This window comes from Setaria italica, chromosome V (genome assembly GCF_000263155.2).
Source record: "Setaria italica strain Yugu1 chromosome V, Setaria_italica_v2.0, whole genome shotgun sequence".
Classification (NCBI taxonomy): Eukaryota; Viridiplantae; Streptophyta; class Magnoliopsida; order Poales; family Poaceae; genus Setaria; species Setaria italica.
The window spans coordinates 39,045,948-39,069,273 of record NC_028454.1 but is presented as its reverse complement, the minus strand read 5'-3'; the positions used below and the strand labels follow the sequence as shown (position 1 = coordinate 39,069,273).

The 23,326-nt window shown below is 45.7% G+C and overlaps 3 protein-coding genes across 3 annotated transcripts; 1 reads left to right on the top strand and 2 right to left on the bottom strand.

The window, feature by feature from the left end:
• Positions 1-9,696: 9,696 nt before the first annotated feature.
• LOC101780306 (protein translation factor SUI1 homolog) lies at positions 9,697-12,127 on the top strand. Its single transcript, XM_004970181.3, has 5 exons — positions 9,697-9,826; positions 10,955-11,064; positions 11,386-11,597; positions 11,691-11,744; positions 11,824-12,127. The coding sequence occupies exons 2-5, from the start codon at positions 11,028-11,030 to the stop codon at positions 11,866-11,868; spliced, it is 348 nt and encodes a 115-aa protein (XP_004970238.1). The 5' UTR covers positions 9,697-9,826; positions 10,955-11,027; the 3' UTR covers positions 11,869-12,127.
• A 278-nt stretch (positions 12,128-12,405) lies between these two features.
• On the bottom strand, positions 12,406-15,924 carry LOC101779892 (probable nucleoredoxin 2). The gene is made up of 3 exons (XM_004970179.4): positions 15,602-15,924; positions 13,400-13,879; positions 12,406-13,246 (listed from the first exon to the last, which is right to left on the bottom strand). Exons 1-3 carry the CDS (start codon positions 15,701-15,703, stop codon positions 12,635-12,637), a joined length of 1,194 nt encoding a protein of 397 aa, XP_004970236.1. The 5' UTR covers positions 15,704-15,924; the 3' UTR covers positions 12,406-12,634.
• A 3,629-nt stretch (positions 15,925-19,553) lies between these two features.
• Positions 19,554-23,320, bottom strand: LOC101779227. Its single transcript, XM_004970178.2, has 3 exons — positions 23,055-23,320; positions 21,616-21,717; positions 19,554-21,524 (listed from the first exon to the last, which is right to left on the bottom strand). Exons 1-3 carry the CDS (start codon positions 23,109-23,111, stop codon positions 19,974-19,976), a joined length of 1,710 nt encoding a protein of 569 aa, XP_004970235.1. The 5' UTR covers positions 23,112-23,320; the 3' UTR covers positions 19,554-19,973.
• Between the last annotated feature and the right edge of the window lie 6 nt (positions 23,321-23,326).

Here is a 23,326-nt window from a genome sequence, read left to right as displayed (position 1 = left end):
ATTAACAAATAATGAAGAAACAGTCCATGACCGAAGCAGCAGGCGTAGTTCCCAATCAACTGAAGTTCTAGTCCGTCCAAACGGGTTTTACTACAGAGTCATTTGTAGATTTTTGTTCGACGAATCAACGTACTCCTCCTGAAATTAGGAGTATCAGCTCAAACCATCTGTGCCAAGTTCGAAATTAAGATTAGAGATTGCCCATTCACCATCTAATTTTTCCTTAAACCGAATGCACGCCAACATCCAAATGATATACGGGGTTAACGAAACATATATAGGTATTTACTCTTTCTAATTCTACTAGAGCAACAAGTTGGCCTGGCGGCTGGTGTACACCAACCTGATCGATCGACCATGTAACGCTCGAAAGCCGCCAGAGGCATTGTTAACCATAAAAGAATCTTTAGCTTCTCTAAATATGTGAATGGACAGCGCTAGCTCTTGCCGTTTCCTCGTTAAAAGAAGTGGTTTGGTGTGGTTTGTCATGTGTGTGTGAGCGCGCGCCACAAGAGAATGTTTCAGGGAGTTGGTAGTTCTGCATTATTGTAATTTCATCAAAGCTATTTTATCTTCGTAATTAAGGTTTGAATTGAAAGACAGTGACCGCGTGACACCATTCGCCTAACCTTATCATGTGTGGAGTATTCCTCAACTTGGTATTTTATCCTGTCTGTCTCGGACAATGTAAAGCTCTCTTACGGTGAACAATACTAAACTATACTAGTGTTCGAAAAGAACTAGTATAAAAATATACGATGGTCAAGATTACTTATGTTAGAAATCATATTTAAAAGTTTTTTAAAAAAACTTGAAACTACCACCATCTTGAAACTTTGAAACAACCAGCACCTGTCGGCGAGATGACGTTACGATTCTAAAAAATTTATACTACATCCGTTCGTTTTTATTTGATGACAAGACAGAGGAAGCTAGCTTATTTTGTGCTAGTTTTCTTGTCTGAAATGACATATATATTCGAGCGGAGGTAGTACTAACTTTCAAACTCGATTCCTTTTGTGCCCAATGTTAGACGAGTTCCATTTCTTCTTATCCGAACATGAAACAGACAGGACACATTCGACCCATAGAAACATGCACGCGCTACCTGCTAAACTTCACTACGTCTTACAACCGTGACTCACACCTCTAGAAGCTGCACCTTTCGATAAATACTTTTTCTTTTGAATTGAAAGACAGTGACCGCGTTACTTTGAGTGGAGTATTCCTCAACTTGATATTTTATCCTGTCTGTCTCGAGCAACGTCGAGCTCTTTTACGGTGAACAATAATAAACTATACTAGCATTCGGAAAGAGCTTAGATACGATGGTCAAGATTACTTAGGAATTTTGTTAGAAATCATATTTAAAAGTTTTTTAAAAAAACTTGAAACTACACCATCTTGAAACTTTAAAACAACCACCATCTGTCGGCGAGATGATGTTACGATTCAAAAAAATTCTACTAACTTTCAAACTCGATTCCTTTTGTGCCCAATGTCAGACGAGTTCCGTTTCTTCTTATCCGATCATGAAATAGACAGGACACATTCGACCCATAGAAACATACACGCGCTACCGGCTAAACTTCACTACGTCTTACAACCGTGACGCACACCTCTACAAGAGGCACCTTTCGATAAATACTTTTCTTGTGAAAGTTAAGGCTTTGATCTTTTCTATAAATACTTCTCAGATAAGGCTTTGATCTAGTCATTCCAAGTAACATATTTGATTTAGGAGGATGATCTAGTCATCCTAGCATCATTTGGTGATGCATCGATGCTCGCTAAAGATAATGACGGGAGACCGGCACATCAAATTAAATTTTGGGTCTCCATCACACGCATCTCACTTACAGCAGTTGGGGACTAGCCCATAGTTTTATTGCACCGATATCCATGCACTCGTCGCGAGCGCTGCTAGCATGTGACGGGATCCACCCGCGGGAGCCGCCGCGACCGGGCGAAGGCTAGCGCTCCGCGCGCAGCCGCGCATGCGGCATGTTGTTGCATGTTTCTCTTTTTTTCATTCAACCATATTTTTCATAAGACTGTGTACTCGTGTAGATATAAAACGGACATCGTTTATGTGTATAAGTTACGTGTATATATTATCTAACGATATGCGTAAAAAACTATGCAGTTAAGTTGTGTATATCATTAAAAAGTGTAATACAAAAGTAACACGGAAGAAATTGTTACCGAAAAGTTATGTATATATAAATTGTGTGTATAACTATCTAAAATTAAAAAACTGAGTTATCTTTTAAAAATTCGAAATTATGCCCATAAGTTGTGCATGCCATCAATGTGTGCTAAAATTATCTCGTAAGAAGTTGTAAGTAATAAGTTATATGTCAGAGTTATGTGTATAAGTTATGATCTTCTAAAAATAGAAAGTTGCGGGAATTAAAACTTCCCATAAATGAAAAGTTAGGAAATCGAGCATTGGCAACCCTCTTGGCGCGTGCGCACCTGGCTGTTAGCGGTGCCACTATATACTTGACCTCTTCACACAAGAAATGGCTAATGGAGGCAAATTACCCACAAAGCAAGGTTTGAACCCCTCCTTCTGTACCTTTTCTCTTCATTTTCAGCTGGTTTTATACTTTGGGCATGTATTTGCTTCATTAGGGGCAACCGGAGGCCTGTTTTTCAGCCAAAAACATCGAGAGTATACTTTTTGGATTCGGTTGTCTTTTAACAAACTGATATTCTATGTGTGAATCGCAGTGGTGGTCCGGTCTAGTTTTTTGTTCCATGCTTTAGGGATGGCATTCGAGCTATGGCATTCATGTCAAGGTTAGGGTTCAAGGTTTCTAGGGTGGAGGTTATGGCATCCAACTACAATGGAGTCTACGATGAGGTCGTCGGATTGGTGGAGGTGGTGGATGAGTGGAGTGAGCTGTGGTGCATGGAAAAAGTGACAGACGAAAATGACCACTAGATCATGATCTGATGGTGCACAATCTCATAGAACTCCCCATCGTCATCGGTCAAACCGGCGATGGAGCTGAAGCGGGAGTCCTTCATCGTCTTTCCCTATTTCCCCTCATCCTTGGTTCACTTTGCCCTAGTCGCTCTCCGGTTTGCAGGCCGCCATTAACCAAGGTATCCTCGGCCTCCCCTCTCCATCCTCAATTAATTCCATTTTTATGTGATTAGACTCAAGAAGACTTTTGTGGGTTCTATCTCGCGGGTGGTTTGCAATCACATTGTTGTACTGTTCGATCATATAGCATGGCATAGTTTTATAATGAACTCAACTTTATTCAAATTTAGCCCCCACAATAATGCTTGCTGTTTGGACAATTCTGTTCTTTGCATTGCTTATTTGACACCATTTGTAATGGCGGTGGTTGGTGGATTTTTTTTTAATTTTTTAATACCCCTTTAATACTGATTATTTTTTAATATAACAGTACCGATTGCACAACTGGTATTAAGGGGAGGTTTGGAATCTGAAGGTGGATTCCCCAAGAGTGCCCCGTTCTTTTTCCCTGTGTGCTATATATCTAGCACAGTTGCGCTGTTATTGCTCATGGATGCAGCTAATGGGCCAGTATTTATAGACGTGTATTAATCCGGAAGGACTGTAAAGAAACGCGTCTGAAATTTACAAAGAGACGTGTGTGTCTGGTGTTCTCTTGTGTTCAAAGTAGGAAGAGTAGTCCAATGCATGATACTCCGGCGATCTCGCTTTTTTACTTTTCAGAATTTTAACCATTCGAGGGGGAACACAAAATCCTCTATAGATCAGACGTTTGCCTACGTGTGAACGAGAAAATGACTGGTTTGGTCGGTGGGTGAACGAGAATTAGTTGTGGGAAGGGGCCAAGTGGAGAAATAGGTGATTTAAGGGCCAGACCAGTTTGGATTGTCTCCTTGCCGTGAGAATTTTTTGCTGATACAAATTTAGTGATGAAGTGGTATGACACCAAAGTAATTTTTTCTTAGAGATCTGCACCTAGAGAAAAATAAGACAAATGGTGCTGAAAAGACATCTCGTTTTTTAAAGGAAATGATTTAAATATAAAGGTGGTATTCACCAAAATTGCTTTTTCTCTTGATACATGTCATATTTACAATGTAGAGTAAATTGCACCCACCACCGTACAACAAGTGGGTACAAATTAGTCAACCAACTTGTATAATATACTTCAAGTTAGCCCTTGTTTACTTGGGGAATTTGGGAGGTGCCAAATTACTGTAGCAACACTGTAGCGTTTCGTTTGTATTTGTGAATTATTGTCCAAATATTGACTAATTAGGCTCAAAAGATTCGTCTCGCAAAGTACAACAAAACTGTGCAATTAGTTTTTGATTTCGTCTACATTTAGTACTCCATATATGTACCGCAAATTTGATGTGATGGGGAATCTTCTTTTTGCATAGTGCCAAAGTTGGGAGTTTTAGGGGAAGTGAACAAGGGCTTAGTACCGAATGGTCAATTTGCCCACTAATTTTATTCCTCTAAACTAAGCACGTCCTATATATTATTATAGGAGAACCAAAAGTGAACGATATGTAGGTGGAGAAAAATTGTCATTTCTTTTCTAGATACTAGAGTAGCAAATGGTTTGGGAAGTAGATTATTTGTCATGTGTGAGTGCACGAGGCAAGTTGATGAGGACACCACTAGTACATCTACACCAGCAGCACCTCAGGCGCCTACAGTTGATCATCCAGTTGGGCCAATCACTCGGGCCCGTGCGAGAGAATTAAACTTCATCATGCTGTTAAGGAACGAAGGCCCAGCGGAATAAGAAGATGGCCCAACAGGGCAGCCCAGGTGGGGCGCCTAGGGTTGGGAGCCGCGGCCCTCCCCCTGGTCGCGCGCGCCCCCCTCCTGCCGTGGCGCCTCCTCCGGACTCCAGGGGCTGCGCCCCCTTTATTTAGTCGGAGTCCCTTTTGTTTACGACTTGAGTTTTGTTTTACATCTAGCTTTAGCTACTCTCGAACACGCGCAAATACGCGCTGTCCTTGTGTGATTCAGAACTCCACCTTCGAGTGATATTTAGATTGCTCGCCTCTTTTTCTTGTTCGTTCTTCGATTGCGGACAGGAATCGATCTTCGTGATCAGGCTAATCTTGCGCTAGTAAGGTTGGTAACCACAGGAAGTTGGTTCAGCGATTGTATTGGCGCTTCGGGTTCGCTCGTCGTAGTCGGATCGTGAGGGTCTACTTCCACCAAGTCGAATTTATCTCCACTCACCGAAAGATCGGGCACTCCGACTCTATCACAAGTAGGTTAGAGAAAACATGAGAGGATATCTTCCTTAATTCGTGCGTTCACCGGTAATGTAGAATTTTTATTTGCGACATGACAGTTTGATTAGTACTAGCGGGCTGAGCTATTTAGCGGCGACCTCTTCAAAAAGCTATAAAAATCTATAGCGGGACATAGCAAAACTATTTCATTTAGCGGTTTTATAAAAGTATCAAAAATTTTAGTTAATCATGCACATAAACATGGACCTAACGAAATTTTATGAAGAGTAAATTTCACCGGCGGTCCTTAAACTTATCCCGAGTTCTCATGTCGATCCCGATACTCTCAAAATGCACATGATGGTCCTTAAACTTGTTCTAAACTCTCATCATGGTCTTTCAACTTGTCCCGAGCTCTCATCTTGGTCCTAGTACTCTCAAAATGCACATGACAACCCCTAAACTTGTCCCGAGTTCTCATCTAGGTCCATAAACTTGTCCTGAGCTCTCATCCACTAAAACTTTGAGTGGGATTTGAACTTGGTTTAAAATCCACATTAAATTTTGATTGATTTTGAATGGTATTCAAACTTGTTTCAAATACTCTTAAACTTTGGATTGATTTGAGTGGGATTCAATCCTAAAGTTCAAATCCTACTCCAAATCAATTCAAAATTCATGAGGAATTGAAACCAAGTTCGAATCCCATTCAGAATTGATAAAAAAATTTCATGAGGATTTGAAACTAAATTCAAATTCAACCCAATGTTTTAGTGGAACAAGTTTACGGACCTGGATAAGAACTCAGGACAAGTTTAGGGACTGTTATGTGTATTTTGAGAGTACCGAGAATAGGATGAGAGCTCGAGACAAGTTTGAGGACTGCTACGTACATTTTAAAAGTACCGGGACCAGGATGAGAACTCGGGACAAGTCTAAGAACCGCCGGTAAAATTTACTCTTTTATGAATACTATGCATGTCCATGGCTACATGAGAACATGTCTTCGTGTCTATCACTTCAAAATTAAATATTATAGTTAGGGTTTTATACCACTATCATAGTTTTTTTAGCAACTAATGAGCTTTTGGGCCTCTAGTGTGAAGAAAATGAAGGATTATCAAACCCGCGGAATGGGAAATAAGATTAACAGTGCTAAATAGATTTCGCAGCTAAGCTAAATAATACTGTTTAGCGGAGCTAAAGCGTCCCAAATGGCCATAGCGGAATAATTGGCAATGGTGTATCGTCAGCTCTCTAAAAAAGTTACAACAAGCTATAGCGAAGCTATAGTGGGCTATTTAGAACTATATTAGCAGGCCATGACCATGTAACCGTACATATGTCCTTCAAACTTGACATACCAGTATTCTTGTCATTATCAAACTTGACCGGTATTTCTCCGCATAATTTGTTCCTATTAGTAATTTTCTAGGGGGATGCTGCAGACATTATCAAACGTGTTCACCTTCGTTTCGAGGACCCAAAGTTAGTCAAGTCCGTATAATGACAAACACAAGATACCTATAGACGACGGGGGAGATAGGCTGATATATAGCTACTCAGAGGAAAAGATAAATGTCCAACGCTATTCTATTCGTATTTAATTTTAGAAATTTTGAATTAGACCTCTACCTGTGGAAGGTAATTAAAGCACTCTATTAAGTTTTCGGGGCAAAGTTTGGATTTGGATACCACTATAACAGCGATTAATTCTGCTTGAACATGGTTGATTCCCTAGTTTATTACTTTGTGCCAAACCGAAATTAGGCACTTTTTTAAACAGTTTTACGCGCATAACTCGTGGATTCCACGATGCATCCTTACTTGGCTACTAGTTGCCACCCTCAAGAGGTAATGCTATGTGTTAGAGAATATTCATCATGCGATCTAATTTCAGGAGGTGCAAGCAGTTACAAGTCCTAATAGATATGTCCCTTCACATCGAACAAATACGAGACTCCTTCATAATGTCACTTCATCATGTATATATATGTTTCATGAGGTCAATATAATAATCTATTCACTCTTGTCATTTATCTTCCACTCTCAACACAGTTATCAGCAACAGCCACGTTCAGCCCTCCTCGCTCTTAAGTTCGGCCACGAGAGGGAGAAAACCGCTGCACCGCGCTACGTCAACATCATTGCCGGCGCAAACCGCTGCAGCGCTGTCTTTCGTTGTGGTGGTCATCGCGGTTTTCTATCCCCCGCGCGTACGGCACCCGAGGCCTGGACCTTCTAGGGAAAGAAAATTGGAAACCGATAAAATTGAAGCAGTCACAGAAGAGCACATGATTAATTGCCTCAACAACGAATGGTAAGCAACAATTTTATGACATGCTTCTCTGTACTTTACGTCAACGACTTCGTAAAGCCGACCACGTCGATGTCGTCACCCCCACCGGCGGCCGTTTCAACGCATCAGCGCTGCTGCACCTGATGCGCTGCGACGGCATCTCTGGCGGCTCGCAGTGGTGCGGCTGTGCACGGTGCCTGGCGGCTGCCGCGGCCGGCCAGGAGCGCACACCCTCGGTGCGTTTCAGCAAGTAGCGACACGGTGGCAATGTCCACTTACTCAAGCCAAATGCGGCGGCCGCGCCCAAGGTTACCGCTGCAGGACAGCCCTCGCCATTGCGGCACGCGGCTCGCGGCGACATGAATGTATTCAGGTTCTGCGGCAGCAGCACTCGACGAACCGCACGTCTATGCCTAGCAAGCGCCCATGGCCCATGGCCGAGCGGCAGCGATGCAAGGCCACCCGGCTCGCCCGGCACTGCGCCGTCGGCGCCATCCGGCGGCGGTGGCCGGCGATCACCTCTGTACGGGCTTTGGTGGGCTCTAAGCCGTTTGGGGCCACATTCAAAATTATGTCGGCCTGACAAACTTATTTTCCTCTTATTTGTTTCAGTAGCAATTACAATTAATCCCTCATGTTTCTTCGTATTTTAGTGCTGGCAAGTTAATTAAACTTTTATGTGTCTATATGTTTCTGTTTTTAACGGAACTTGCATGGTTAAGTATATACTCCTGTACTCAATATGTTAGACCAGAACATTGTGTATGTTTAATATATCTAAACATACATACATAATTACTATTTTTGCTGAGAACCCGGCAGGATCTCGCATAATTTTGTCAATTTTGCATGGTAGAGTGTTTACTCCTTCAGAATATTTACTCTCATACTACATTTTTTCACAACCTTATTAATTTAGCAATTTACTTTATAAATTGTATTTTAATAAATTAGAATTCTCTTAATTAAGTTATTCTTAATTAAAGATGTATTCGAGGCAAAATATACTACATGTCTTCAATTTGGGATTGAAAAATATGCTAGACATTGGCTGCAATAAATTCTTTATAAATTATAAGAATTTATTTGCCCTAAGACCAAGCCTTACTTGTCCATCACTAGGAGGTCTACATCTTATGATGAAGATCTATGTGTGGTCCCAGAGACTATACTTTTAGGCTGCAAGATTATGGTCCCAGAGACTATAATTTTAGGCTGCAAGTTTATTACCCATTATTGGGAGATCTACTCCATTATTTCATTATACGGAGACTATTACGTTGTGAGCACCAATTTTTCAAAAATGACTCAATCATGAGGTACACCTTCTGTGATAACCTCCAATTCTCCAACATAAGAAGATATGATGTTTCATATTTTGCATCAATGTTAAACATCACCAATGTGGGTTTTGAGGAGTTCGCCTGGTATATATCTACCTATATATTCCTCCAATTTTTCCCACAGGGTATTTCTTGAGAAATTATCTGAAGGATGATCAAATGAGGGAGTGTTAGAGAATATTTACCATGGGATCTAATTTCAAGGGGTGCAAGCGGTTATAAGTCCTAACAGACATAAGACCCCTTCGTGGTGTCACCTCATCATGTATGTATATGTACATATTTTATAAGATTAATATAACCATCCATTCACTCTCTCGTCATTTGCTTCCACTCTCGACACTATGTTTGTGACTTGAGAACGTAGCTCCATAGGATCAATTTTCTAACGGTTGAATTTATATGAATATATGCCATTTTAGTCTCTCGGTGTTAGTGACTTAGGGTGTAAGTGTATATTGCTGATGTGTACGTGAACATTTGCATTTATACTTTTATAAAAAAATTTGAACAATATTTTTGGGGAGAAAAAAGTAATGCGATTACCATGTTCATCCGTTTGACCGTACTTACGTCTTCGGTCGTGGGCCGCCTTCATTATGCGCCTCGTTTCCGCCGCGCGCTGGATGGATGATGGGCTAAAATTACACCCAATTATGCTATTCGTTTTGGTTGTGAGATTTGCGGTCACGATGCCACGACGCAAGCCCACCCCAAGTATTAGTGGGCCTAAACTTTGGGAACACTTAAGCCCACATGGAGGACTCCAGTGGGCCGAATACTCCTCGTTCTCCACCTTCCTCCTTTATAACCGACCGGCGGTCGAGCTGGAAGTCTGGAACCGAAGGACCCAGAAACAGGGAGGACGCGGTTCCCGAAGTCAAGTCGTTGCATCACCTATTCACCTTTCCCCTCCTCCGCTCCCGTCGCTCGCCTCGCTTTCCGTTCGCCGGCCGTGCCACCAACCAAGGTCACCTCCTCCCTGCTCTTCCCAGATTATTTTCCGTGTTTCCGAGCTTAGATTTGTGGAGGTTTTGTTGATGGGCTCCTCCGTCTCGTGATTGATCTGTGGTAGGTCGTATTGCGCGGTCATAATCTCGCTCCGAACCGAGCGGATCTCGGGGGTTGTTTGGTGGAATTGATGGGTTGGTTTGTTGAGGTGGGGATTTTTTGCTCCTACCGAGTGCTTGGGTTCGGGGAGGGGTGCCGATTGGGTTGGCCGGGTCGATTTGAACTTCAGATTGTTCGATTTTGGGGGACACCTCACCCCTTAGGGTTTGAGATTCGATCCGATTCCGCGTTTTGTTATCCTTGTAGTGATGGTTTGGTGGTATGATTTGGGGTAGTTATCTTAGTATAATAGACGCTGCGTGCAAATTGTCTTGAAATTTAGGAACTCCCAGGCTGAATTTACATCTCCAGTTGTAGCCTGTGAAATGGTGTGGATATTAAACTGAACGAGAATTGGGAGTTTGCGCGCACTAAACCAGTTTTAGAAGGCAGCCTTCTCCTGAGAGTTGAGACCTGTTTGTTAATGAGCTGAGTTTTGGTTGTGGTTATCTGTAGTTATCAGATAAGAGATATTAGGCAAGTTGTTACACTGTGTAGGTGAAGTCACGTTTTAATTGTACCATATGCCTTTCTAGCCCATTAAAACAAACCAATTAGGGAAATAGTTTGGTCCCTTTTGCAACCTCATCACAGAATTTTTCATTTGATTAACTCTGAACTCTCTAGTTTCTTTCCCTGCCATTGTTCTATATCTGCCCTTAGTTATGAACCCAAGAGCACCTCCATCAGTTAGCTATGTAGAATACCGATTGTCTTCAATGTCCATTCAGCCTAATTATCATTTATTATCACAAGATAGTTCCTTGATTGTTCAGATAGGTATTATCTTGTTAGTTTTGTTCTTATGTGTTATTTTACTGTTTTTAAGTTAATATGAGCATCTTACATTTGTTGTGAATATTGGTTGGCCTGTATGCTTAATATTGGATGATTGACTTGAGTTGTCCATTTAAAAAATTTTAATGCCTTCCATGAATCATGACTCTACATACTCAGTGACTGATTGAAACAGTATTATGCTTTGCAGCTCATACACCCAGACCGACTAGTGAAACCCACTGATCTGTTTGGGGACTAATCAAACTTAACAAGCAAGTTTCATGTCTGATCTCGACGTCCAGCTTCCATCTGCTTTTGGTATATACTCCCTTTTTCTGTCATTTTTGTTGTAACCTTTTCTCGTTGAATAACCTACAGGTATAATTGAGTTGTCTCTTAAGTTGTGATATGCATTATTAATGGTGGATATGTGCCACTTGCAACCTACTCTTGAGATGGTACTGATAAATGCTTTTATTAATTACTAATGAGGCTATATGCATTCATGTCTTACTGGGTCTGATGAACTTTGTTATTTTGGTTTTCTTCCAATATAGATAAGTTTGCTTTTACTCATTTGTCCAGCCTGAGCACACTCTAAAGACAGAAGTTGATAACTTGATATCTTTTTCTATGTAGATCCGTTTGCGGAGGCAAATGCTGAGGACTCCAGCGCTGGTGCTGGATCAAAGGAGTATGTGCATGTGCGCGTTCAGCAGCGCAACGGAAGAAAGAGTCTGACAACTGTTCAGGGCTTGAAGAAAGAGTACAGCTACAACAAAATCCTCAAGGATCTCAAAAAGGAGTTCTGCTGCAATGGTACTGTAGTACAGGATCCAGAGCTAGGCCAGGTATGGAGTAGCACTCAGTAATCGCTTCCATCATATTTTAGTTCTCTTATTATCTGAATGTCAAGCTGATCATCCATCTGCTATATTTTACAGGTAATTCAGCTGCAAGGTGATCAGCGTAAAAATGTTGCTACTTTCCTAACCCAGGTAAGTTCTATAATGGACACCTGTCTCTGTGGTTGTTTAGTTCACATTTCTTAATCTGACAATGTTATATTTCGGTTAGGCTGGAATTGCAAAGAAAGAGACCATCAAGATTCACGGATTTTAGGCAGCAACATAGAAATGCTTGTGTGGTATCATATGATACCAAGTGTTGAAGGTTTCTGAAGCTTGGAAGTCACCATAATATCAGTAGTCGCTATCTTTGTCTAAACCTTTGTGTCACTATTGGATTGAGAAGTCTATTATTGATGCAAGTTGTCCTTGCAGTATGGTTTGTAAGCGTTACCTGCATGAAAGTATTGTTTGTCTGAGGAACTGCCTACTCGTATTGAATAACAAGAGATATTGCTGTTTGCGTTCGTTTATGATCTTTCCTATCTGTGTTCGTTTATGGTCTTTCGCTTCTCGTGTGGTGCTTTCTAATCTGTTTTTGGGGTTCGTCTCAAGTTTATATGTTGGGGCCTGGAATATGTTAATTTTCTTGTTATATGTTTGGGCCCGGAATATGTTAATTTTCTTTGGCCGTCGCTTTAGCCGAACGAATTGGATGTGCTTACGAACTGAAGCGATCCTTCTGTTCGTGCGGCTACGGAACATTGCAGGCCTCACACTCGTCAGCGATGGAGGTCATACTGTTGATCAATGGCACAGTAGAAACTCAACTAGATTGATTGGGCATCATCAAGGTTTGCTTAACACCTGCAAGGCTGCAGCTGCAATTCTTCAGCACTCAGCCAACCACCTAAACCTTACAACGAAGGCCATTTCTCATCTATTTTAGCATCAGACTTGACAAGAGCAAGCTGACGTTTGTTGGGAACAAAACACAGACCACGTCCAATACACAGCTAGCTAGTCTAGGTAGATACCCGCTAACCGGTCCCCGCGCTGCCGCCCTCGGCGTTCCGGCCGCACCTGAGGTGGATCTCGTAGCCGCAGGCGATGCACTGGTACGCCCATCCAAGCCCCTGCTCCTCGCACTCGCAGCAGATGTACGGCCCTCCCCCGGACTTCTCCGACACGATGCTGAGCTCGTGGCGGTGGCCCCGGTGGCGCAGCGACTGCGGGTATCCCTTGGCCGCCTCGTCCTCCGCCTCCTGCAGCTGCCTGATCTGCGCGTCCGTGAACGGGAACGCCATGTCGAAGTAGAGGTTCACCAGGTTCCGGCCGTCGCGCGTCACCGTCTTGCCGTCGGGCCCGACCACCACCAGCGTCGGGATCTCCCGCACGTCGAAGTACCTCGCCAGCGCCCGCGACGGCGCCCCGTCGTAGGGGAGCGCCAGCCACGGCATGTCGCTGCACGAGCGCAGGTACCCGTCCTCCTCCTTGTCCATGGGGATGTACACGATCTCGAAGTCCTTCGCTCTCCCCTTGAGGCTGCGGTAGATGGCCGCCAGCTTCGCCGTGAACTTCATGCACGGCGCGCACTGGTGCGCCGAGAAGTAGAGGCCCACCGTCTTCCCCACCAGGCTCGAGATCGGAACCTGCAGCCCTTAGCCACGGTGAGGCCAACAGCTGGATGATGATCGACGGGCCATGGCCCATGCAGGATCAATGGCGTGCAACACCAATGCATCCAAGCTAGCTAGCGGCACCCTCCAGCTAGCTAGCTTTTGTTCTAGAACACGTTCGCTTACCTGTTCGTTGCCACCGTTCACGAACTCTTTCCCGTCGATGGAGAAGAGCTTCTCCAGCGTCTGGGACGCGTACTTGTGCTGGTCGTCAGCCTCCAGCTCCGCCACCCGCGCCGCCGTGAACGGGAACGCCCTCTCGCCGTAGCGGTGCACGAGGTCGGCGGCGTCCGGGTGAACGACCTCGCCGTCCGGGGCGAGCACCACCAGGCGCGGGATGCCCTCGACCTGGAACCTCTCGCTGAGGCGCTTCTTGCACTGGAGATCGCCGAAGGGCACGGCCGGCCACGGCATGGTGCGGTGGAACCTCTCGAACGACGGCCGGTCCTCGTCGCACGACACCAGGACCACCTCGAAGCCGGCGCCGCGCTCCTTGAGATGCTGGTAGGCCGCGGCCAGCACCGGGGTGAAGGCCTCGCATTTCGGGTACCAGTTTGCAGCGAAGTAGAGGCCGATGATCTTGCCATCGAGCTCTGGAAAGTGCACCTGTCAACAAGACACATCTCCAATGTTTATTTTGGTCATATAATTCATGTGTGTAACACAAAAATGGAGACATGGAGATTGAAAAGTAAAGATAAAGAATGACTGCAATGCAAGACCATGTGTGACGAGGAAAATAGTGGGCGACATGCCGACACATGTCAAAAGATAGTAACCGCAATCTGCACAATGCGATTCTGATTCTTGTCGTGTGTAGGAATACGGGATGAGCTGAACAGTCCTAAAAGCAAAAGTACACCGCAAATGGTGCATATATTCTGGTTCGATTTGGCGTACAAGTTACAGCAGGAAACCTAGAAGTTTAGAGAGGTCCCAGCATGAGCACGTGTAATGTTGATTAAGCAAGATGTAAAGAAAAAGACTGGTTTGGTTTGTTGAGGAACAAAGAAAAGCAAGATGTAAAGAAAAAGATTGGTTTGGTTTGTTGAGGAACAAAGAAAGATGAGTTTTGTACGCATGGATTTGGCACATACTTCCTCCGTCCGGCAAACAGTATCCATTTAATTTTGTTTGTACTAAGTCAAACTATTTTAGACCAAATTTATATAAAAATATATAAATGCTTTTGATGTCTAACAAGTTTTATTAAATTTATTATAATATATTTTCATAGCATACCTATTTAGTGTTGTAAATATTAATCCTCTTTTCATTGCAAGCTTAATCAAACTTAATCAAACTTAAGATAATTTGACTTAGGACAAGCCTACCCTCCCCTCTCTGTGGGACGGACGGAGGGAATACGCGCGTGCCACAGTTCTGATGAAACTGGTGAGCTTTTCGGTAAAGACTCACATCAGTGCTTTAATTGCTTATTCAACCCCCCCTCCCCCCTGTGCAGCTGTGCTGAAACCTTAATAAACTGTTTAAATAGTCTAACGAGGCCTTAACGTTGTAGGTTCGTAGAGAAAGTTTCTTATAGTTCCATTTTAGCTGGTGCTTTGATTGAGAACCGAGAGAGGCTAAGAACTGTGCTGAAACCTTAATAAAGTAGACTGTTTAGATAGTCTAATGACGCCTTAAGTTTGTAGGTTTGTAGAGCAACACTTTCTCGTGGTTGCATTTTAGCTGGTGCTTTGATTGAGAATTTGTAGAGGCTAAGACTTCAGTCTTCAGATCTTATTACTTTGAAGTGATTTTCGATTGTCCACAGAAGAAGTATGAAAACTTGAAGAGTCACTTCCTTCTAGAGAAAAAAAAAGATGTGAAGCTTCTAGTTGCTTTAAGCTTTATCTAAAGCTCAACCACTAAAGAGGAAGACCAAAGTTTCTTCGGGTGTTAAACGTGAAATTTTGCCCTCCAAAATTAACTAGATGAATTGGATACTTTTGTGCAACTGAGCTTATACTTGCATGCCACACAAAATATGACAACAAAAATGCATGTTTCTGTATTAGCGACCTCCTGTTCGATATATTTGCACCATACCCTCCCATGATCAAATCCTCTACGAATCAAGGCCCCCCGTGATTTCAACACGCTAAAAAGGAGAGACCGGTCTGTGGACATATTTGATACAGCTTGTTGTACCTTTTTAGCTGCTGTAGTCTGAAGATAAAGGAACGAAGCATCAATGAAAAAGAAGGTTGACGAACCTTACTGAAAGGCCAAAGTATCCAGCAGAAAACGCAGAAGAGAACAGAGGCTAGACAGAGATAGAGAGTTGAAGCGGAAGAAGAACAGAAGCTAAAACTGAAAGAGCACCTCGTTCCCGGAGGGAGAGACCAGCGAACCCATGGTCAGCACGGAGCGTATGCCTCCCCCACCCTCCGGCGCTTCTTCCACCTCCAGCAGAACACCAGCCATGTCCACTTCCCGTGCTCTTCCTCCGACGCTTTCCCTGTCCCGGCCAACAGCAGCTGGTCTGGAGACGCGCGGAGATATTAAGCCGAGAGGCCGAAGGCTCGCCGGTGCCTGACGCTGCCGTGCACTGTGCCTCCGCAGCCCGCGACTACGCGACGCGACGCGCCCTCGCGCGGCACCACAGATATAAATGGCCAACGCGCCGCTGCCCTCTGGCTCTCGGCCTCCTTTTGAGTTTTGACGGGGGCGTACCCGTCATTTGGGCGCTCTCCAACCAACCGCGCGGCTCATCCCGCCCGTCGCTGTACAGGCGCGCCGGTCATGGCCAAACCGCATCGGTGCCTTTCGGACGTGTTGGCACGGCTGCGGGGCAGCCTTGCGTAGGCGCAGGTGTCAGGCGGAGGGCAGCCGCCCCGGGAGTTAGCTGCGGCGGGGCCGAGCCGGACCGGAACCTGCCTTTTCGGCGTGTGCCGTGGGGGTACGTGGGCGCGCGGGAGCGGGGCTGCGCGCCTGCCGCGCGGTGGGTGGAAAAGGACGGGACGATGACACGAGGGGCGAGTGCGCTCCCACTCTCTATCTGCCGCGACGCGACTGGGAATTTGGTTGGGACTAGGAGTCGGAGGACTCGGGGGTCTCGCTCCGTTGCGGCCTGGCCAGCAACGTGTGCCGCCGCCGTGGCGCGGCAGGCTTGATGGTTATCCTTCTCGATCGATCGGCTTGCGGCGTGGGGGTGGACGCGCGGCCGAGTTGGGGCGGACAACGGATACCACCGTGCGTATCGAGGAGCACGGTGGCGTGGGAAAGGGTTGTTAAAAATCGGATTCCCAATCCAATTCCTCGTACCCCGATCCAAGGCGTGGAGAAGTTGTAGATAATCCCGTTTCCTTCATCAAATACACAAAAACATCATAACACAATAGACAAGTATGTGAGGGGAGCTATATTCTCATTAGTCTTTGATATTACACATAGCTCCTATACATAAGGTAGCTTTTAAGCCACATATAGTAACCTACAATGTACTATCGGACATTAAGGTACGAGACCACTCGATATCATAGTGGAGAATTTGTAACAAGCGTAAATTGGTGCGTCGTGGGGAGCAACAATAGGGGGGCTGGGAGAGTGGGAGATCGTCGACGAGGTTGGCAAGATTCCCGGGTCGCCTAGCCACCCGTGGGGGAATCAACGTGTGCCGTGTGCGCGCGTGCCAGCAGAGGGGGTCCCTAGTCCTAGCCCTAGTCCTAGCATACTGCATGTAGCATCCCTGACGTGACCTCCGCCTCGGCGCCTCGGCGGGTACGCCGTACGCGTGCATACGTGACGCGTGAGGCGTACGTGGCGGGGGAATAATGCGTCTGGCCTTTGTGCCCTTTTCTGTAGTTTATTAGTATAGCGTGCGCGGCACGGGCCTTTTACCGGGGCTGCTCGATCGCCCCGATCAGGCAATCGAGAACTCAGATGGACAGTGGGTGTCCTTGTCGCGCGCACCGACGGGGTCAGCTGGAAACCTCTCGGTCATTCCGTGTGTAGCCGACCGGAGGAATCATGTTGATTGGTTCACGACCATTTCCTTCCGTGTCGTCTCTGGCTTCCTTCTTCCTGCCTCAGCTCTGTCCCTCCTTCACCTGACGCGCCGTCTATTGTGAATGTCACAATAGGACGATGGTACCAGTACCTACCACGTCTATTGTGAGTTTGCGGCTTTCTGCTAGGATGCTACCACGTCTCACCGTGCATGATTGAGAGGCCGGTAGATGCGGCTGCAGTTTTGCATTGCTCTCAAAGTCCTTCAGGCCGCGCTCTTCAACCTCGCATTCAAAGGTCCGTTCCCGCTTCTCCTAGCTTTGCCGTCAAAAAGATCCGCACAACTCTCATACCAACACGGCAACACGTCGACAGTTAACCAGATCACGAATGCTTGCTCTTGCAGATAGATGGATGGATAAACTGCAGACTCCAATCAACCAGGTGGCGCTCCTGCTCCCCACACTTGTCGGGTACACACAGGGCGCGCAAACACGACGAACTCTTGAGGCGGAACCGCGGAAGCAACCACCGCGAGGAGGCACGTGTTACCCGTCCGTCCCCCGCGCAGCCACGCGCGCCGTGCGACACCGACGCGAGCTAGCTGGCTAGTACTGTAGAAACAAAGGCGGCGAACGGCCGGACCCCGAACACGGAACACCTACCTGATCGGCCTCATCCTATCCTCCTGATGCGTCATGTCGGGTTGAATGCCCCTGTCACGCACGCGTCCCCCGGCGCCACGACACGTACCCCACGCTACGCGCGCGCAGGGCGACGAACCCCCGCGGGCGCGCCGGGGCTCCGGTTGGCATCGGCATGGGCAGGCAGCCGTCGCTTTCGCCAAGGCGCCGCGCTGTCCTCTGCCGAGGTGATGCGATGCGATGCGATGCTGATCTCTGCTTGGGCGTCCGCGGATGGTCGTCCACGGCACGGGGAGGAGACCGGGAGAGATGGGGTATTCCGCTCGCAATTCGGGGAGGCGTGGACGGACCGGACCTTTTCGTAAAGGCGTGTGGATTGTATATGCTCTCGGTGCTATGACTTATGACTCGGTGGGTCGTGAGAGGTACTGGCTCTCGACAGGTGGAATGGTAAACCTAGGCGTGTGTGGTAGACTAAGGGAGACTACCAACCATCCAACTGCCTGGTCACGGTTTTTCTTCGGAGCTCGTAGGATAGTTTCCGAGCTCGGTAAACAATTTTTGTGATGATGGTTAAGTTTGTATGGATGAACTCTGCATTCTGCAATCGCTTTCGTTCCTTCGAGAGTTTTTCTTTACCCCTTGTCAGAAGCTGTTGTGCTTGTGCACATCATATTCGTGTTCCTTTCGCATGAGCCATTGTATTTCCTTGTCAACCGTCAGTGCTAATGCGGTTGCATTCGTAGTTTCCATTTGTTACTGTTCAGATGCCCGGCTCGGAAGCAGCAATTTCGCAGCACAAATAACCGGAACATTTTTTTCTTGGGCTGGACACATTTCGTACTTTCCACGAACACCGGTGGCATGTCCGGATCTGGGGGCTGATTGGCACGGTTGTGGCAGGAATGTTTGCTTGAGCTCAGAGAGCAAATTTTCGTGGTGAACTGGTGATGGTTAAGGGTTGAACGCTGCCATCGCTTTCTGTTCATTCTACAGTTTTCTTTTCCTAGTGCGCTCCATATTCTTCTTCCTTTCGTATGCGCCACTATATTCCTCGTCAGTACTACTTAATGCGCTTGACTTCGTAGTCTGCTTTCTAACTTTTCAGATGCGCGGCTCGGAAGCAGCCATTTCGCAGCAGAAATGCCATGGGAATTTTTCTTTACACCAGCACTCGTCGAGCAGACCAATGGCCTGTTTGGTTCTCACAAGTCACGGCAGTTTGCCAGAGTTGTGTTAGGGAAAATTTCTTGCCAAAATTAACCATAGTAGAGTGAACCAGACTTTTGGCAGAAAACTGACATGGTGTGATAAGCAACCGATGAGTTTTTTTTTTGAAACTAGCAACCGATGAGTTTTACAAGTGCAAAGCCAATAACCAAGATAAAAAAAGCTCGGCGAGAGGTCTTCAGTGAAAACAAAATGATCCATTGTAAGGAAAGGAAAAGGAAGGCCACAAGCCATCCCAAAGCCCAAAACAACTCGTTAATCGGCAGTATAAGTTTCAAATTTATCCTTTCAAATGCGCCTTCGGTGTCTCGGCTTGTGCCGGTAACATTTTTGGTCGGCGACATATTTCTATGGTGGTAGAAATGAACGTTAGCAGCAGTAGGCTACATTTTTGCAGAGGTGACTGAACGCTCAGGGGATAGGGCAAAAGTACGAAGGAGGGTAGCACATTATAACATTAACATTGTCAGCACTTTCTCTCTGTGATAAATGAACAATGTTTTTTGAGTACTAGTTGTCAACACAGAGCAGCATCCATTTTCTACGCTACTTTCACTACCAGAAGTTGGAACAGCACGGACCTTGCGAAGGAAACAAATGAAGATATCGGTTAGTGTGGTCGAATGATTGCATTGCTTATTGATTAAAATACTTCTACACAAGACAGTCGTGATTACACAGGGCTAACAATTTCATTTAGGCAAGTAGGTGGTCCGTCAGCCATCAATCAGGTAGGGTCAAATCATAACACCCGGTTGCCAACAGCTGCAGCTACAATTCCTCTCGCGGGGCGCTGCCTGTTCCAGCTGAAGCAGCCCCACGAGCAGAGGCATCATGATATCCTGTTTCCATCTAGAATGTGACTGACCATGCTATATCTTCTGCTTCAATGCTTGACGCAGCTGGACCTTACTGCCATCAAGCTTTGCCTCTAGAAGCTTGGACTTCAAGCTGTGCTTCTGCACTCCTCTGGGCCATTCGATGCATCCTTTTATGGCTCGAACAATGTCCGGGTTCAGCAGCTCTGGCCTCCATTGCCCTGCACTTTGCGGACTATCACACACTTCACCGTTCTTCAGGTCTGGAGATTCGGCGACATTTGACATCCTGGCATTTGATAATCTACCATTGAGTATATTGGATCCCATTTTCTTTTGGTCAACACTGTTTGATGATCTCCAGAGTCCGACGAATGATCTTTTACTCCAAGACCTCCCTGCTGTTGCTGAACAAACTTCACTGATCTCACTATGTGCCTGGTCATTGTCGCAATTTTCATCCCAATCAGTCCCACTCACTGAAGCATCATTTTCTCCACAGAAGCCATTTACAGACGGTTCACTTCCCCCTGGTGAATTGCTAGAGCCATTCTCCTCAACTTGGCTTACTGTTTCCCATCCACTATCATCTTCTGCCTCCTCGTTATGGGTGCGAGGTTGATTGCAATATCTGTTTGCTTGTTTCTCCAAGAAAATGTCAGTTTCAGGACTATCTGTATGGGCTTTTGATGCACAACTCTTGGGCCAATTTCCATTACATTGCACAATGACCTTCTCAGCAGTATCTTCCCTTTGCTTGAGTTCTTCAAATACAGCAAAAATGTCCTCTGAAGGAGGAGGGGGTTTGTAAGAAAATTCCTTGATACCATTGATCTTCGTAGAGCAGATTGCTTCCCTGAGCCTTTCTGCTTCCCTTACTATTCCCTTTTCCAGATTATTGCCTGGCTGGGAACAAAGAAAATCCTCAAGTTCGTCCTGAAGTTTGCTCAACTGAGAATACTTGTCCTCAAGTGTAAGCTTTGCATCAACAAGCTTCATCTGCACCCTCTCTTCACGCCAAACCTCAGCCATCTGAAGCATCTTCTTCTCTTCCTCCAATTCATCCCTGAACTTCATTGATTCACTTCTCATAGCCTCAACCTCAGCTTTGTCTTCTGCAATCTCCTTTGCTAATTCATCACAAACCTCTTCCATGAGCACCCGAGCCTTCCTTTCCTTCTCATAATCTTGCAAGTAACGCTTCGCAGCAAACTTCATCTCAGACAGATCATTGAGCAGTTTGGAATTCATCATTTCTGCTCGCTGTCTCTGTTTCCTCTCCCGATTGAGTTCCTCCTTCACAGCATCTAAGATGTGGTGAACCTTACCGTGCTCCCTACTCTTCCAGGAAGCCTTTTCCTCAGCAAGATTCTTCACCAGGTGATCAAGTTGCTTCTTTGTAGATCGACACTCTGCTTCAAGCTCATGAATCCGGTCCTGAGCCACCATAAGCTCCTCCTTTACTGAATAGATTTCTCCACCAGCATCCCTCAGATTGTGTTCAATGTAATCGTAGTACCCACCCCGGGAAGCTTTCATGAATTGATGGTTCCACTTTGTTGCTATTTCTGGTTCTATTTGACACACTGCAGAATGAGCTTCCATCTATTTGTAGTAAACATACGCGTGTCAGATCAAACAGGGTTTGGTAAAGATACAACAATGGCAATTTTCATTCAGAACATAAGTAGGGTACCTCATGTGGGGCATTGCTAACAGTCCTATTTCCTGTCCTGCCCTGGATAACCGCTTTGTATTGCTGACAATGGTCAGGCGTGTGTGGGCGCTTTGAACTGGACTGCAGTTTCCAACAGCATGAATTATTAGCTGAACAGCGACATTGAAAAAAAAGGCAAGGCCTACTTGTTATGACATAAAATTTGATGGGGGTAAACAACAAATAAAAGTAGATCTGCTGAAGCATTACTGCCTAAGTATAATCTAAGCCTTCAATAAACTATTCTTCACATGGAAAACTAACTTAATCAAGAAATTAGAATGACAATTGACAATGGGCTATCTAGGGGCCACTGGACCACAATAGCTACACACCTGCACTCAAACAAGACTACAAGAGTACTGGTATCATGGATTGCGATACCTTATCTTTTTAGCTGAACTGATGAATGAATCTAAAAGTAAAAATCAATGGCCTGAACAAGAAGATAGGCAAAACGGACCAAACCAAAAACTGAATTAACTAGATCTAGCGTGAGACAAACTACCATAATATTGTCCTCGTACTAACAGAAAGTCATGATTCTAAAAGTGTCAACTACTCCCTCCGTTCCAAATTGTAGGTTGTTTTGGCTTTTCTAGATTCATAGATATTATTATGTATCTAGACATACATTATGTCTAAGTGCATAGCAAAAACTATACACCTAGAAAAGCCAAAACAACCTACAATTTGGAACGGAGGGAGTAGATATCAACATCTACACGCAGACAGCAATGCAGTAACAGGTCTGCAGAGTAACAAAGTTTTATCTAGGAGAGGGGGGATTACTCCGATGTTGATGAGTATCATAAAACGCCTAATCTATGAGGATGTTCCATGTTCCATAATCCATACCACTAGTTATCCTCAAAATTCATCCCTCCAAACAATGGCCTGGAGATATTGTAATCATTTGAATGCCTAATTTTATGCCAGATATAATGTTTGCACATAATTTGTTCTTAAAAGCTTGAAATTGTCCAACATGGATGTACAGACATTAGCATTTTGCTCTAAGTCTGAGCAAAACACCAAAGCACGCAGCACACATAAGAATGTTTTCCACCATTGGAAAACCCCCCTAACTAGTTTCGCCAAAGTATTAGTACTTGAGAGCAATACCTAAACAGATTGACATGAGTCTGGTACACGAAATGATCAGAAAAGCACAAAACGCGTGCAGCTTCAGCAAGAGAAGCAGAATGAGTGTACCAGAGAGACACAGTCAAATCCCAACAATTCGATACCGACATTTCTCCAAAACAACATAAAAAGTGATGAGCTATGTGCCAAAAGTGTCGCCGCCGACACCAGCCCACTCTACCAAAATATCGCCATCTACAACCCTAGAACACAGCAATCTCGACACTGTACTGAAGCGGCTGGATTCACAGAGATCTCGCGCCAATGCTCACCTCAGCCCTCCGTCGCGCCCTCCCGGGCCCCGGCGGCGGCGCCTGCGGCGGCTGCATTCGCCACAGCGCCGCGGCGATCTCCCTCACCGACAGGGCCGCGCCCGCGCCGGGACGGGGGGCGGAGCGAGCGCCCGCGTCGCCGCATCCAGGGGCCACCGGACCGGCGGGTCTCCGGAGGGGCGGCGGCGCGCGTCGCGGGGCGGCCCCGCGGCGGGCGGCCGCGAGGGAGGGGCTCTGGACGCGGACCCGGCGGGCCGCGCGGCGGCCGGGAG

Bases quoted from the DNA above. Each gene is read 5' to 3' on its own strand.
- LOC101779892 (XM_004970179.4), bottom strand. From the start codon at position 15,703: ATGGCTGGTGTTCTGCTGGAGGTGGAAGAAGCGCCGGAGGGTGGGGGA. The intron at 13,880-15,601 runs GTGCTCTTTCAG...TCTTGTTGACAG, and splicing joins TCTCTCCCTCCGGGAACGAG to GTGCACTTTCCAGAGCTCGA. The intron at 13,247-13,399 runs GTAAGCGAACGT...TAAGGGCTGCAG, and splicing joins TGAACGGTGGCAACGAACAG to GTTCCGATCTCGAGCCTGGT.
- LOC101780306 (XM_004970181.3), top strand. From the start codon at position 11,028: ATGTCTGATCTCGACGTCCAGCTTCCATCTGCTTTTG. The intron at 11,598-11,690 runs GTATGGAGTAGC...TATATTTTACAG, and splicing joins AGGATCCAGAGCTAGGCCAG to GTAATTCAGCTGCAAGGTGA. The intron at 11,745-11,823 runs GTAAGTTCTATA...TATTTCGGTTAG, and splicing joins TTGCTACTTTCCTAACCCAG to GCTGGAATTGCAAAGAAAGA.
- LOC101779227 (XM_004970178.2), bottom strand. From the start codon at position 23,111: ATGCAGCCGCCGCAGGCGCCGCCGCCGGGGCCCGGGAGGGCGCGACGG. The intron at 21,718-23,054 runs GTGAGCATTGGC...TGGAAACTGCAG, and splicing joins GGGCGCGACGGAGGGCTGAG to TCCAGTTCAAAGCGCCCACA. The intron at 21,525-21,615 runs GTACCCTACTTA...TACTACAAATAG, and splicing joins TTAGCAATGCCCCACATGAG to ATGGAAGCTCATTCTGCAGT.